General features: G+C 37.3%; 2 protein-coding genes across 6 annotated transcripts in view; one reads left to right on the forward strand and one right to left on the reverse strand.

Annotated features, from left to right (window-relative positions):
• Positions 1-1,988, forward strand: part of ERAP1 (endoplasmic reticulum aminopeptidase 1) — a 40,121-nt gene extending 38,133 nt beyond the window's left edge. The window contains 1 exon segment of the mRNA XM_027838477.1: positions 485-1,988. Within this exon segment, the coding sequence (XP_027694278.1) occupies positions 485-637 (153 nt within the window). The 3' untranslated portion in view covers positions 638-1,988.
• A 559-nt stretch (positions 1,989-2,547) lies between these two features.
• Positions 2,548-13,880, reverse strand: part of CAST (calpastatin) — a 124,958-nt gene continuing 113,625 nt past the window's right edge. For all 5 annotated transcript variants that reach the window (XM_027838478.1, XM_027838480.1, XM_027838479.1 and 2 more), the window contains 6 exons: positions 9,809-9,901; positions 8,252-8,287; positions 7,890-7,988; positions 6,592-6,651; positions 5,229-5,295; positions 2,548-3,841 (listed from right to left, as the gene is read on the reverse strand). In XM_027838478.1, the coding sequence (XP_027694279.1) occupies positions 5,245-5,295; positions 6,592-6,651; positions 7,890-7,988; positions 8,252-8,287; positions 9,809-9,901 (339 nt within the window). In that variant the 3' untranslated portion in view covers positions 2,548-3,841; positions 5,229-5,244. The remainder of the gene's footprint in view (positions 3,842-5,228; positions 5,296-6,591; positions 6,652-7,889; positions 7,989-8,251; positions 8,288-9,808; positions 9,902-13,880) is intronic.

The raw sequence follows: 13,880 nt of genomic DNA on the forward strand, positions 1-13,880 counted from the left end.
AAATAAAATTTTTTTTTAAGTGTGTATGTGTGTGTGTGTGTGTGTGTGTGTGTGTGGGAACAAGGAGAGAACGGGGGAGAGAGAGAGAGACAGTCCTATCTATATAGCAAGTATACTCTTGGTTAAACCAGAACAATGCACTAGTAAATGGTGCATTCTCAAGTTTGGATAAGCAGAAGAAACTCATATAAGAAAAAAATGACCTCAAGAAAACTATTTTGAGTAGCCTAAGTTCAAGTTCAAATGTATATAATTTCATCTACAGACATGGCTCACATATGAAACTTTGGCCAATGCTGAAGTTTTAGCTCATGTAATTTTTTCTCTGGTGATCAGCTGTGCCTCAGTAATCTCAGCTGTAAAAAAGAGAATGGCTTGGACTAGATGATCTCTGAGGTCTCTTTCAGCTCTAAAAAAAATAAATTTATGTTTAATGTAAAACAAAAAAAAGGAAAAAGACACTTTTTTCATTTTTCCTCAACAGGTGAAAGAATTCTTCAGCTCTTTGAAGGAAAATGGTTCCCAGCTTCGCTGTATCCAGCAAACACTTGAAACAATTGAAGAAAACATACGCTGGATGAATCAGAATTATGAGAAAATCAGAGTGTGGTTACAAAAAAGCACCAACTCATTGTAACTTTTCACATCTTGCCAGGTTCCTGTGATCTACTATAATTACCAGATTTTGTGATAAAGGTGAATTTACTAAGAAAAAAAAAGCTTTTTTGCTACAAGGTGGATATATTTTCTAGCATCTAAAAAAGATGGTTTCTGGCTCAACTCCACTCATTTTTCTACCCCCATGACTATTCATTTCTCTCAGCAGGATTATTGACATAGATATTTACAGGTGCCAATGCAGTATAAGCCTTGTACCAAAATGTAAAGGATGCTTGGTTGTTTTTCATCTGAATCCAGGACCTACTGCTATCTACTATGTATTAAGACAAGTTTCTTCACCTGTAAAATAAAGATAACTCACACGCAACCTACCTCAAAAGGTTTTAAGAAAGATCTTTATAAACCTCACATTGCTAGACAAATCTGAATATGTATGAAGCATATCTATTATCATGTTTTTTCTCCTCCAGGAAGGAAAAGTGAGAGGAATATCATGATGATTATCTTGAAACTAGTAGGGGCTAGAACAAATATGGTCCAAGATTAGAATACAAATTTAATGTTAAAAAAAATTAAGAGTTCCTATTAAGGCTTAGCATAGGGGTTCTTACCCTGGAGCATGTGGACCCCCAGGGGTGAGGCCCTTGAACTTAAATGGTAAAAAATTACATTTTTGTTTCAACATAATTGGTTTCCTTTGTAATCTTTGTACATATGCTATTTAATGATTTTAAAACAACATTCTGAGAAGAGGTCCGTGGTACAAAAGGGGCTAAGAAGCAAAAACGTTTAGCTGAGATTGAGCTGGAGTGATGTTGCTTGGTGATAAGGTGGTAGGAAGAGAGAAGCACAAATGAATTAATTCGGTCTGACCACGAGTGCTGAAGCAGTTAGGAAATTGTAATGCCAATGAAGAACAATTAGGTCAAAGAATATTAATTGTATTATCACTAAATATTTTAAATGTTAAAGTATTTAAAATGTTAAATGTTAAAATGTTAAAATACTGCAAGATGACTGAAACTAGTTAAACACACAAGTCAAAATGAAAACCAGCTGCCTTTGTAGTTTACATGAATTAAAAAAGATACCTTGGATTTCGTATTAGAACATATTAGGCTTCTTAATATTTTGGAATAATGATATTTCAGTGGAGAAAGACCTTGAGATGTAGTGACTTAAAAAAAGAGTATTAATGACACTTTTCTAGATAATGTTTCATGAAGTTGCATTTTCTGTTATTTGAGAAATTTAATGATCATACTTTTCAGTTTTTTCTTATTAAAAAAAACACAACCAAAACTAATGAAAGTAATTTTAATGGAAAGTTTGTTGTTTTAAATAAAATCGGATCCATTTGAATGAAACATGGGATTTTTTTATGTTGGACACTAGCTTTCATCTACTTATGGAAAAGCCTTATTTTAAACTGATACACCATGACCACATCAAAACACAGTTACCTTTTTTCAGAAATGAATTGTCATCTCTGGGTTTCTTTGCCCTTGTGCACATGATAACAACAACAACCACCTTCTCTCTCAGTCAGCTATGGGCTGTGTTCAGAACCTATAACCTATTAAGCTTCAGTAACAGGATGTATGCAAGTGCAGATGTAGTACCCATTCCAAGGGGCTTATCCTCCATCAGAGGCAGGGTTTTGGTGGTTGCTGATCTTTTGTTTTTAAAACTTCCTTGATTTCTTCAAGAAAGTCAATGCCACAGAGGCTTGTCTTTACAGATGAAATTTCTAAGTGTGTTGTTTGGAGATATTACACGCTATTAAAAAAAAAACCACAGTTTTTCAAATTTAGTCTATGTGATATGAGCCTACCATCTCTTCCCATCTGGAATTCAAAATGTTAAGATCATATGAAGCAACTGTTAATATTCAGCTGTATGTTCAGTGCCATGTCCATAAACTCATTTACCTTCAAAACATTTTATTAGCCATTCATACCTCCAGAACAGTGGTTCTCAGATTTTCTGCAATGGTACACTCTTAAACAAAACTTTGGAAGAGCCCATGTAGGGAAAGCCTTGTAAAACTATTTTTAATGCTCAATATCAATAGAAGGCTCATTAAACCTAAACCAAACCCAACCCTCCACCTCAGGGTGCTTCACAGTTCCTTGAAATGAAACATTGTTCTAAAACCTCAGAGCTTGACTCAAATTGTTGTAGGGAGATGAAACACCAAGTTTCATGGTTTGTTTTTTTAAGCAGCAAAATTATTTTTGTCCTTACTTGACGAACTTAATTTTCTTAAAGTCTGTACAGTGCAAAGACTAACATTTTAATATTGCTTTTAAAAATTATATTCAAGTCTTATATGATGAAGAGAGACACCTGCGTTTATCTCCAATGACATGCAGAACTGAATATGAAAACAAAAATGAATTGTTGAAGGCACAAATGCATTCTAAGAACTTATTTCTATCCGTGCTTGACATTAGCTCTGAGTCTGTTCTTGTCACAGGGTGACAGGAATTGGCCATGTTCTGTTCTGGTAATGATCTTCCCACCTGAGCCTCAGTATGCTTTATGCATGCAAGCCCTGGAAAGCCTGCCTTCTGGGAAAAAGGGAGAAGAACTGAGGAGAAAAAAGTCACATGATATATTTTGCTCCGTGCTCTATAGAAAAGGGTTGTCATTGTTCTTTTATTATCAGCAGCCATGGTGGAGATGTGTGCACCTTACACAATATTCCATATTTGACCTATAAATTTTTATTGGTCATTCACCCAAGGAAATGTCTGGTACAAGGGGCAAAGGGTAACCAGCAATCAGAACATTCCAGAACATCGAAAGCATTTCTCAAATGTTTTAAAAAAATATTGGAAACCAGAAGAAACCTATTAAATTGACAGGCACTGTGTGGAGAATATGTGCAAAAGTTTGCAGACTTTTTTTGGTTGCCATAAGTAACTTTCTATGAAATATATTTCTTAAAAATATAAAGCATCCTTTCCCTCCCAAATGAAGAAAATAAAAAAAAAGTTTATCAATGCTTAGTACAATAATACAGGCAACCAAGACATATCCCAGTCATTTCCTGGAAAAGAACATGGAACTAAAAATTTCAGAATGTCGAAAGACTCCACAAATACCACTGTACAACAGCCACCCTGAATAATTGCTATCTGCTGCAAGAGGCTTTGGTTTGCTTAAAGTCACCATCCACCATTTGAATGAAGATTTTCTAGCATATGAAGATAGCCTAAAAAAAAAAAGTCAAGGAAAAGAAACTCAGTGAAACATTTGATATGGAATTCCCACCCCCCCCCTCTCCAAAGCACCATAAATGTACTGGATAGAGTAATTCTGCCCACATTCAATATCCTCTCTCATCCTGCCACCTCATTCCCCTCCAACTGATAAAAATAAATAAATAAAAATGCAATACAGGGAATCAATAACTTGTAGGTTGGCTAATTTTCATTAGGCTTATCCTGATTTCTTATAGGTACATTGTCAGGGACTGTATATGCATTTTAATGACTAGGACAGATTTGTCCATCTGCGATAGTTTAGCTATCCTAAGGCAAGACCTTTATAAGATCTGAGATTCCTTCATGTCTTCTGATTCTAACCTAAAGTAAATGAACAAATAGCTACCACGAGAACCTACTACTTTATTTCTCAAATCTTAAAAGTTTTTTGTTCACTTGTTTCAGTTGTGTCTGACTTTTTGTGACCCCATTTGGGGTTTCCTTGGCAACGATACTGGAGTGATTTGTCATTTCATTCTCCAGGACATTTTACAGGTGAGGAAACTGAGGCAAACAGGGGTGACTTGCCCAGGATCTCACAGCTAGTAAGTATTGGGGGCCAGATTTGAACTCAGGAAGATAAGCCTTCCTGACTCTAGGTTTAGCACTCAATCCACTGCACATTAAAAGTATAAAAGTAGTCAAATCTTCCTGCTTCTCAAATGCTTCTTTTCCTATGAACTCCCCCATCCCTACTCTATTGTATTTTGCCTTTTTTTTTTAATTAGTTCAGGTCTGTGATATCATCAGCTTCCTCTGTTCATTGAAACAGAATGGTAATTCATCTGCAACTAAGAAATTTGGCTGAGGGATTAAATAACTTGTTCAGTGTAACCCATTCAGTATGTGTAAGGTTCTATACTTGAACTCAAGTCTTTACAACCCTGAGATTGGCTTATACCAGAAGGCTTCTCATTTTGCTCAATATCTATATCTTGGGGTCATGCAATTTTAGGTTGTGACATGCCATTCACTTACCTATTGCTGCTGTTTGGAATAATACTCTCATTTACTCATCAGCATTTAGATTTTGAAAATTCAAGCATATCAAGTTTCTACTTGCAGATTTGTTTTCTTTAATAGCTTGGTAGGAGATTTTAATGTGTACCATTTATAAGATTAACATGTTTAAATATTCCAGTAACAGAGTTCTATTATGAGGTGCTTTGGGGAGAGTGACTGATGAGGATGTAAATTACTGAATGTGTATTTCATGCAAGAGGTACACAAAGATGAATTAAGTATATCAGATGTGGTTTTCATGTACAGTTAGAAAATGTGGCTTGTACTTTGTTACAATTGTGATCATTCAAAAGGAATTCTTCCAAATCTTACCCAGTAGTCTGCACTTTTAACTTGTCTTTTCTCCATCGGCTTTTGACCTGGAAGATTTCTCTTTTGCCTGAAAGGAAAAGCAAAATTATTGACGGGAATTTTCCCTTTTCTGTATTAAAAATAACAAACTGAATCGAAGAAAGTTTGTAGAAGAATAGGTCTCTTAATAGTTCAAACTTTGGGGAAATGGCTAAAAGTACCAGGTAGTGTGTAACCCCCAAGTTAATATCTATCTACCCATCTGTCTGTCTATATGTGTGTCTGTCCATCTAATCTATAAAACTGCCATGTGTGCATTCATATCCTATAAACTCCCTCATCAGATAGGATCATGCCTTTAATTTTTTAAGGGAAAGGTGTGATCACACTTTTTTTTGTCACAACATATGGTTCAAAATATAATAAGAAACTAAATGTTTAATATGCTCAGGAGATAATTCATATTTAGCTGTTCTCCCTTTCTCTCATCTCTTGGGATATTTCATTGGATATAAACAAATTACAAGTACATGGAAGTGTCTGACTTATTTTAAAGCATTCCAACACTTCTAGAATATTTTTTTTAAAGAAACCACATACTACTATTCCCCAAACTGATAGCTTCTGTCTCATTATGGTATGTTGATTCAAGAAAACAGTCATTCTGAACTAAAGAAATGTCAGAGAACTTGGAATTCATCTAATACAACTTTCTTCCCCTTCCCTGAATTCTTTTGGTGACAGGCAGTTCATTACTCCTCCCATGTATGGATAGCTCTAATTAGCTTATTTTGAGTTGGAATACTCTTCCCTTCCTAATTTCTATCCAGCAATTATTCTGTCCTCTGAAGCAACAAAAATGAAGTCTACTTACTCCTTCTCCCATAAGTAAGCCCTTCAGGTTATTTAAAGACATGCCTACAAAAATATCATGACCTTTGTCAGAGGTCTCATGAAATAAAAACAAACTGTACGTAGCATTCTCTTAATCTTTCATTCTAGTAACCCCTATCAAAAACAGGGCTCCAAAAAATTATTTTCAGGGATTGCATCATGAAATCCCAACATAAATAGGATCTATTGGGCACTTCAGTTACTATGCTCTTAGACCCAAGTCCAGTATTATGCAAAATGTTGAAAAAAGGCTTCAGTAAAAAAGAAATACTTTTCAAAAGGCAACTGCAAAGAAGTCAAGGAAGGGGTCAGTTACAGTTCTACAGCACCAAGTCACTTCTCTTTAGAAATTAATTTAGAAAAATTTCTTGACAACAGGGAAATTTTTCTACCATTAAGAAATAGACTATTAATCTTTTAAGTGGCAAAAAGGATAAGTAGCTACTTCAGGGCCTTAATTGTTAGACCAGTCCTTGTGCTTATTTATTACCTTGGATTTTCCACCGTTCTTAGCAGGTTGGGTGCTGGAAACATCCTTTTCATCTTTTTTCTAGAGGAAAAAAAAAGGAAATATTAGTCATTATTATTATAAATCTAAGAAATAATCATTGTCCTCAATCAGATTAATTCAGGTTATTCTATTCTGTAATATGATAAATCCCATTTTCGTTATAAATATTAGGGGACTACTTTAATATCTCTGGATATTATATAGAGTTTCTTTATAAAGGAGGTTCAATTTAGAAGACAGTTTTGGGAAATGTTGATAGGTGGGTCATGATGATCAAAATCATGATTCATCTAGAACTAATGTTCATCAAAACAGGGCTAATCTTATATTTGGATTGGTTTTTATGTGTTAACACGGGGGGTAGAAGTATGGAGATTACGGTATTAAAATATTAATTATAACAACAAAAAAACCCAGAGAACTAGGATTGATTCTAAAGAGAGGAATACAATGTACAAACATTCAACTGCGGAAAATAGTTTTGTGAGGAGTTTCCTGGGGTGAGATAACAGAATGCAGTAGCAGGTGAACAATTAAATCTCCCATATTTAGGAGGGATTAGAAGTTCTGTGACTGACAGCTGTGCTCAGTAACAGCTGGATGGGGAGGGGGAGGGGGGGAATGTACTAAATTGAAATCTAGTGTGTTCATTCTGAAAACAAGAAAGAAGGGCACGTTTTCACCCTACCCTTTCTACATGAAATGCCAGGAAGAAACATGGTGGAGTAGAGAAAGCACAGGACTAGTAAGGAGGAGTCCTGTGTTTTAGTCAGAGCACTGCCACTGACTTTTCTTTGTATCCCAACACTGAGTACAATACCTGGAGCATGGTAGGTGCTTAATAAATGTTTATTGACTAACAATTAAAGTAGCAGCTACGTGGTACAGTGGATCGAATACTGGGCCTGGAGTGAGAAAGACCCATCTTCCTGAGTTCAAATCTGGCCTCAGATGCTTACTATATATGTAACCTGGGCAAGTCACTTAACCCTATTTGCGTCAGTTTCCTTATCTGTAAAATGAGCTAGAGAAGAAATGGCAGATCACTGCAATATCTTTGCCAAGAAAACCCCAAATGGGGTCACAAAGAATCAGACACAACTGAACAAACAAAACAAAAACTGCCACTCATCTGCTCTATGATCTTGGGTGAGTCACTTTAAAAATGTTATGGGTACCAATGCAACCCTTGTGCTATCTGTCTTTTACTCCTCACTCTCACCACATGACCCCATGACACAGATGATTTGAAAATCGGGAGGAAAATAATTACTCACTTTTGTCAATTTCTGTGGACCTTCTGGAGATGGAGTCTGGGGACAGTTACCAAACTCTCCTGACAGTGTGTCAATGGGGTCCCCACCATCTGCAGAATTCTGAAATGGAAACTTCTATCAGTAAATAAATATGAAGTATAAAGGTCACTTTCTAACCCCAACAAGAGATAATGAAATCCTTGTAGCAAATTCACTGTTATTCACCATGCTTTTTTAGGTGTTTTTCTTAGTGAGAATGCAGAGCTAGACACGAACTATTTCTGCCATCTTCTTTTCTTCCACATTTTATTTCATAAGCGAGCTCTCCCACAATCCCAGCCAGACTTAAATTCAATAGAGAAATAAAGTACTATAGTTTTTACCTTGGGATCCTTGGGTGGTGGCTTTACTGCATTACCCTTAAAAACAACACACATTGCCCATCAAACACATTCTCACACATGTTCAAATTAGAAGAGTCAACAATTGAAGTACATAAAAAACAAAATGAAAAAACAGTCAACAGTTGAAGAATGTAAAAAAACGCCAAAATCCTGAACCAACAATCCCAGAAATATTGCCCTGGTAACATGGAATCCAGATTGAAAACAATTCATTTCTCTACCTCCCACTCTGTCTGCCATATTGGTTAAAATATGGAAATACCAAAGCAATTATAACCTTGATATGCCTAAAAGAAAGGAAAAAAGTTTCCTAGGACTATAAAATGAAATAATTTCTCTTATTTTGGCTCCTCTGGCAAATTTGTGTGTGTTTTTACAATTCTGCATGACATATTTCAGAAGTCAGCTAAATAGCAATAAGATAACAAGACAAAAACAACAAAAAGCAAAATCAAAAAATTTAAAACCACATATTCATACAGACTGAGTCACTGTGGTAAGTAACAGTTACGTTAAAAACTGTATAAATAAGGTCATGGTTGCTTGTAAGTGTATTAAATCACATTTGCCAAGAGTACCAGCAGTGACCACAGAGGGGCATCAAAGAGCACGTTTTCCATCAGTGCCTCGAGAAACACTGAACACATATTCAAGTATTGCAAAGCCTAACAGGATACTCTGGCTCTGCCACCCGTTCTGTTTACCTCATTGGGCCTCAAATGCATAGCAGATGGGTGTAATTTTATATTTACCCATCTCATGGATCTGCCTGGAAGAGGACAGAATGATTTGTTTTAAAATAAAGGGTCAAGTATAGGCCATTCAGAGGCAAGCCAGTCTGACCTAAAGTCAGGAAAGACTAGGTCAAAAACAGTCCTCTATGTCTGGATCAAAAGACTGACATTTTTTGCTTTCTCAGTGTACATGTATCTGGACAAGAACTGAACACGTCTTCTGATTTTGAATCCTATTTTGCCTAACCTTCTTTTCTCTAACTTTGGATAACAGATTAGAATGCCTGTGGTCCCCCCATCCCCTTTAGACCTTTGACCTCAGAGTTTCTCCCTCTCTGTTGATTTGTTCCCTCTCTGTCCCCCTTTTTTTGGACTGGAAATATTATTTCATTGACATAGTGAGTTCTTAATGAGGAAACTTCCCCCTACCAATGCAGATTTGCAACTTCTGCTTAATAGTGGGATTGTCTCACCAAGTTATCAGGGCCATTGAGAGGTTAAGGGACTTGGCATGTCAAAAGCAGGTGTTGAACCCAGATTTTCCTGATCAAGGGGCCTGTTCTCTGCCTACTCTTAAAATGTGTCTCATTGCCACACTACAACTTGACTAAGGCTGACTGAGATGCCAATTAGTACAGCAGACTCTTTTTCAAGGACACAGAGACGTCACACCTTACATTTGTATACATATTTTTTAAAAAGCACCTCCCTTATACTTTACTAGAAGTTTGGATAAAAATATGAAAATGTCACACTAAATGTGTTATCTTATATTCTGTGGACCCAGAGGAAGACCCTTTACCTGGTCATTGTTATCAAGAAGATGCCTGTAGTCAGGGGGTATGGTGTCATCTCTTTCTCCCAGCTTATCTCTATGTTCAGCTTTAGCTTTTTCCTAGAAATATTGAGCAAAAAAAATCATAATCAATATTAATTCCTTTTTTCATGGAATGCAGCTTGAGTTTCCTAGCATTTATTGCATTTTGGTAAGATGGGGACAAGTGGCTTATTTTTAATTGTTTTAAGCAACTGAAGACAATATCTTCAATTTAACATGGATAAAAATGTTTAATCATCATCTATGGATTTTCTATTTGCATTTGAAAATGTTTATTATGTATCTATTACACGTAACGCACTGAGCTTTAAGCCAAGAGTATTCTATGTACTCAACTCACTTATAATTTCATAAAGGGGATAAGAAATGGGCACAAATGAATTTCAAGAGAAATAAGTGACGAAATATGACCTTTTGCAATTATGATTGAAAGAGAGGCCCAGGGTTATGAAAAGATCAAGCCAAAATTTCAGTTTTCCTAGCTCATTTGAATAATTCTGACATCTGTCACTTTCACTAAGACCCAAGAGCTAACATTCTTGATAGATCACAAAAGAATGATGTGATGTCTTGGCACTGTACAGAGCATATAAAGTGAAGCCTTTAATCTTTGATTCACCCTATCCAGTTATGACAGTGGCTATTTACTGCCACCCAGGCCACTCTCCCTTCTTCAAGGAGTTTCACAATCTTGCCCTTTGCCTAAACCCCAGATCTTATACATGGGGAACTTCAATACTCTGGTTTCCTACCCAATTCCTCAACTCCCATGACTCATACCTTCACTCCACCTTAGCCACACAAAAGGAATTACCCCAATATAGTTTGTTTTGACAGTCAAGAACTCTGACATTCTTCTCTCTGGTCATTCCCTCCTATCTTTACATTTTTTTTTGTGCCTCACCCCTCCCACACCCATTTCTTATCCTCAGCATGCCCTCTGTTTACTCTACCTTTGCTTATTCTCCTAAGTCCTCATTCCTGCTTTGGCCTTATTTTCTTTCCTTCCTAATGTTGATCCAATAATAAACTAGTTCAGTTATATACTGCACCCAACTCTTGAATCTCTTATCTCCTTGGTCTACAGCTGCTCATGCCTTGCTATGCCCCAGCCTAGACTGCCCCCCGCCCCCCAGGAACTTTATTCACGTGCTGCAGAACAGCCCTGACTGGGTCCACATCAAATTTTGAATTATCTTGTCTTAGCTGGGCTCTCTTTGCTGCACAGCACTCAGCTATCAATGTGATATTCCTAAAAAACAGGTCTATGTCATCCCCGCCTCAATAAACTCCAGGGGCTCCCTACTACTTCTAGGATCAAATATAAAATCTTCTCTTTGGTGTTCAAAGATCCTCATAACCTGCCACCTCCCTACCTTTCCAGTCTTCTTACACCTTATACCTCCCATGTACTCTGAAATCCAGTGACACTCGCCTCTTTGTTGTTCCCTGCACAAGATGCTGCATCTCCCAATTCTGGGCATTTTCTCTGGCTGTCCCCCATGCTCTCCTCATTTTCACTTTGTGGTTTCCCTGGCTTCCTTTAAATCCCAGCTGAAAACCCACCTTCCACAGGAAGCCTTGCCAGATCCCCCTTGATTCTAGTGCCTTCTCTCTGTTGATGATTTCCACCTTAGCCTGTATAGATACAGGCTAGTTGATTCATAATTGTTTGCATTTGTTTCTCCAATTAAGCTGTGAGTTCATTGAGAGCAGGGACTTTTTGCCTTTCTTTGTATTCTCAGTTCTTAGCATAATGCCAGGCCCCATAGTAGGCACTTAACGTTTATTGACTGATAATGCTTCCTTGTCTCTTTACTGTACTCCTCATGATGGCCTTCCAGACCTCTCCTTCATTCTTCAAACCTCTTACATTCTCCTCCTGCCCTCAGCAAAAGACTTCTTTGCTCCAGTTTCAGAAAACAAGGTGGGGCCTCTCCTTGTTCGAGACAACCCTCTCTATCTGTGCCCCTAATGCCATGCCAGAGTGTGTGTTCTCTTTTTTGTTCTCATTCTTATTATCTCCCTCTTCCCCTTCCCTCCCTCTTTTTTAATCTCTCTCACTGTCTACTGGGCCCTTAACTTTTGCCTTTAACAATGTTCAAGTCTCCCTGATCCTTAAAACAAAGCTTCACTTTTGTCCCACCATCCCATATCTCTCCTTTTCCCAGTCAAACTCCTAGAAAAAGCAGTCTATGCCCACTGCCTACATTTCCTCTCCTTCATTAGCTTAATGGAATCAGTGTTAGAGCTGGAATCACAGTGTTAGAGCTGGAAAGGACTCGGGCAGTTATCTAGTCTAACCCAAACATGAAGCAACCCCCTCCTATAATATTCAAACTGTGGTCCATGCAGCCTCTGCTTAGAGATTTCCAAAGAGAGGGAACCCATCACCTCTGGAGGGAAGTCATTCCACTTTTGGATACTTCCAATAGGTAGCTTTTCCTGACACAAAGCCTCAGTTTGCCTCTTGGTAACTTCCAGCCTGTACTCTGGGGCTGAGCGGAACATGTCCAATCCCTTCTCCATGTAACAGCCCTTTAAATACTTCAAGGCAGGTATCATCTCTCTGTCCACCCCTGGAGTAGGCTTTTTTCTCCAGCTAAACTTGTCTAGTTCCTTTAACCAATTCTCATATGTCTTGAACTCAAGGCCCTTCACTGTCCCAGACATCCTCCAGCTTGTCAATAGTTTTTTTAGACCCTGGTGCCCAGAACTGAACCTCCAGTTCTAGCAAGATTATCACCTCCCTATTCCTAGAAGTTAAGCTCCTCCTAAGGCTGTACATCCAATTGATATTGAGTTTCCAGGCCAGTGAAACCCTCAGATTCTTTTCAAAACAACTGCTGTCTATCTGAATGTCCTCCACCCTATGTTTGTGTGGTTGATTTTTGTAACCAACTGCAAGCCTTTACATTTATCCCTATTGAATTTCATCTAATAAGATTTACCTCAATGTTCTAACCTGTCAATACATTTTTTGATCCTGATTCCGTCATTTAATATGTTAGGAGGTAAGGGAATAAGCATTTATAAAGTACCTACTATGTGCCAGGTACTATACTAAGCATTGTAGAAATAGTATCTCATTTAATGTTAGTTATCTTTTCCAGCTTTGGGTCATCTGAAAATCTGATGAGTCTACTATCAACGCCTTTATCTAAACCAGAGGTTTCCAAACTTATTTGGCCAACTGCCCCCTTAAAAAAAATTACTCAGCTCCCTCCCTCCCCTGGAAATCTGTTTTCTCTAATTCTTTAACGTTCTTTTCTAAATTTTTATCATTTCAAAAATATATAAATTTTAAAAAATGATACATCTTAAATTTAATAATTTATTGTAAATTTGTGGATTTTTTCTTGCATTGAAATTTTGATGACACAATATTGCATCATGTGACCCTATATAGTATCATATTGTAAACAAGTCATTACATGCACATATTCTTGCTGATGTATGTTGGACTTCCGACATGCTTGCCTGCCAATACTTGCTTGTTAAGACCTGTTGGCAGACTTGACCATTTATTGATTATTACCTGCATTTTGTGTGTTTATTTGGAAAATAATGTAATCACCATGACTTTAACTCTGTTACACAACAGACAAAACATGTACAAAGTTTTTCAAAATTTTCTTTTCTTCTCTTCTTTCCTTATGCTTCCAATGCCCCCTTATTTTTATTCAACACCCCCAATTGCACCCGAGGCTACTACCACCTCCCTGGATCATTCCCATGCCCCCTAGGGGGCAGTATCGCCCACTTTGGGAACCTATGAAACCATTGATTAATATGTTAAACAGCACAGGACCAACCAAATTCAGGCACCTGGGGAACTTTTAACACCAAACAATCCTCTTTGAGTATGGTCATCAGCCTGTCCTGAATCCATATGATTATATTATTGTCTAATCCATGTCTCTCCATGTTCTTCACAAGAATAGTAGGTGATCCTTTCTCAAAACCCTTGCTAAAATCTAGGTAATCTACATCCTCAGCATTCCCCTTATCAGTGTACTAATCCTGTCAGAACAGG

Source organism: Vombatus ursinus, unplaced genomic scaffold (assembly GCF_900497805.2).
Source record: "Vombatus ursinus unplaced genomic scaffold, bare-nosed wombat genome assembly UNPS02014828.1, whole genome shotgun sequence".
NCBI classification, from domain to species: domain Eukaryota; kingdom Metazoa; phylum Chordata; class Mammalia; order Diprotodontia; family Vombatidae; genus Vombatus; species Vombatus ursinus.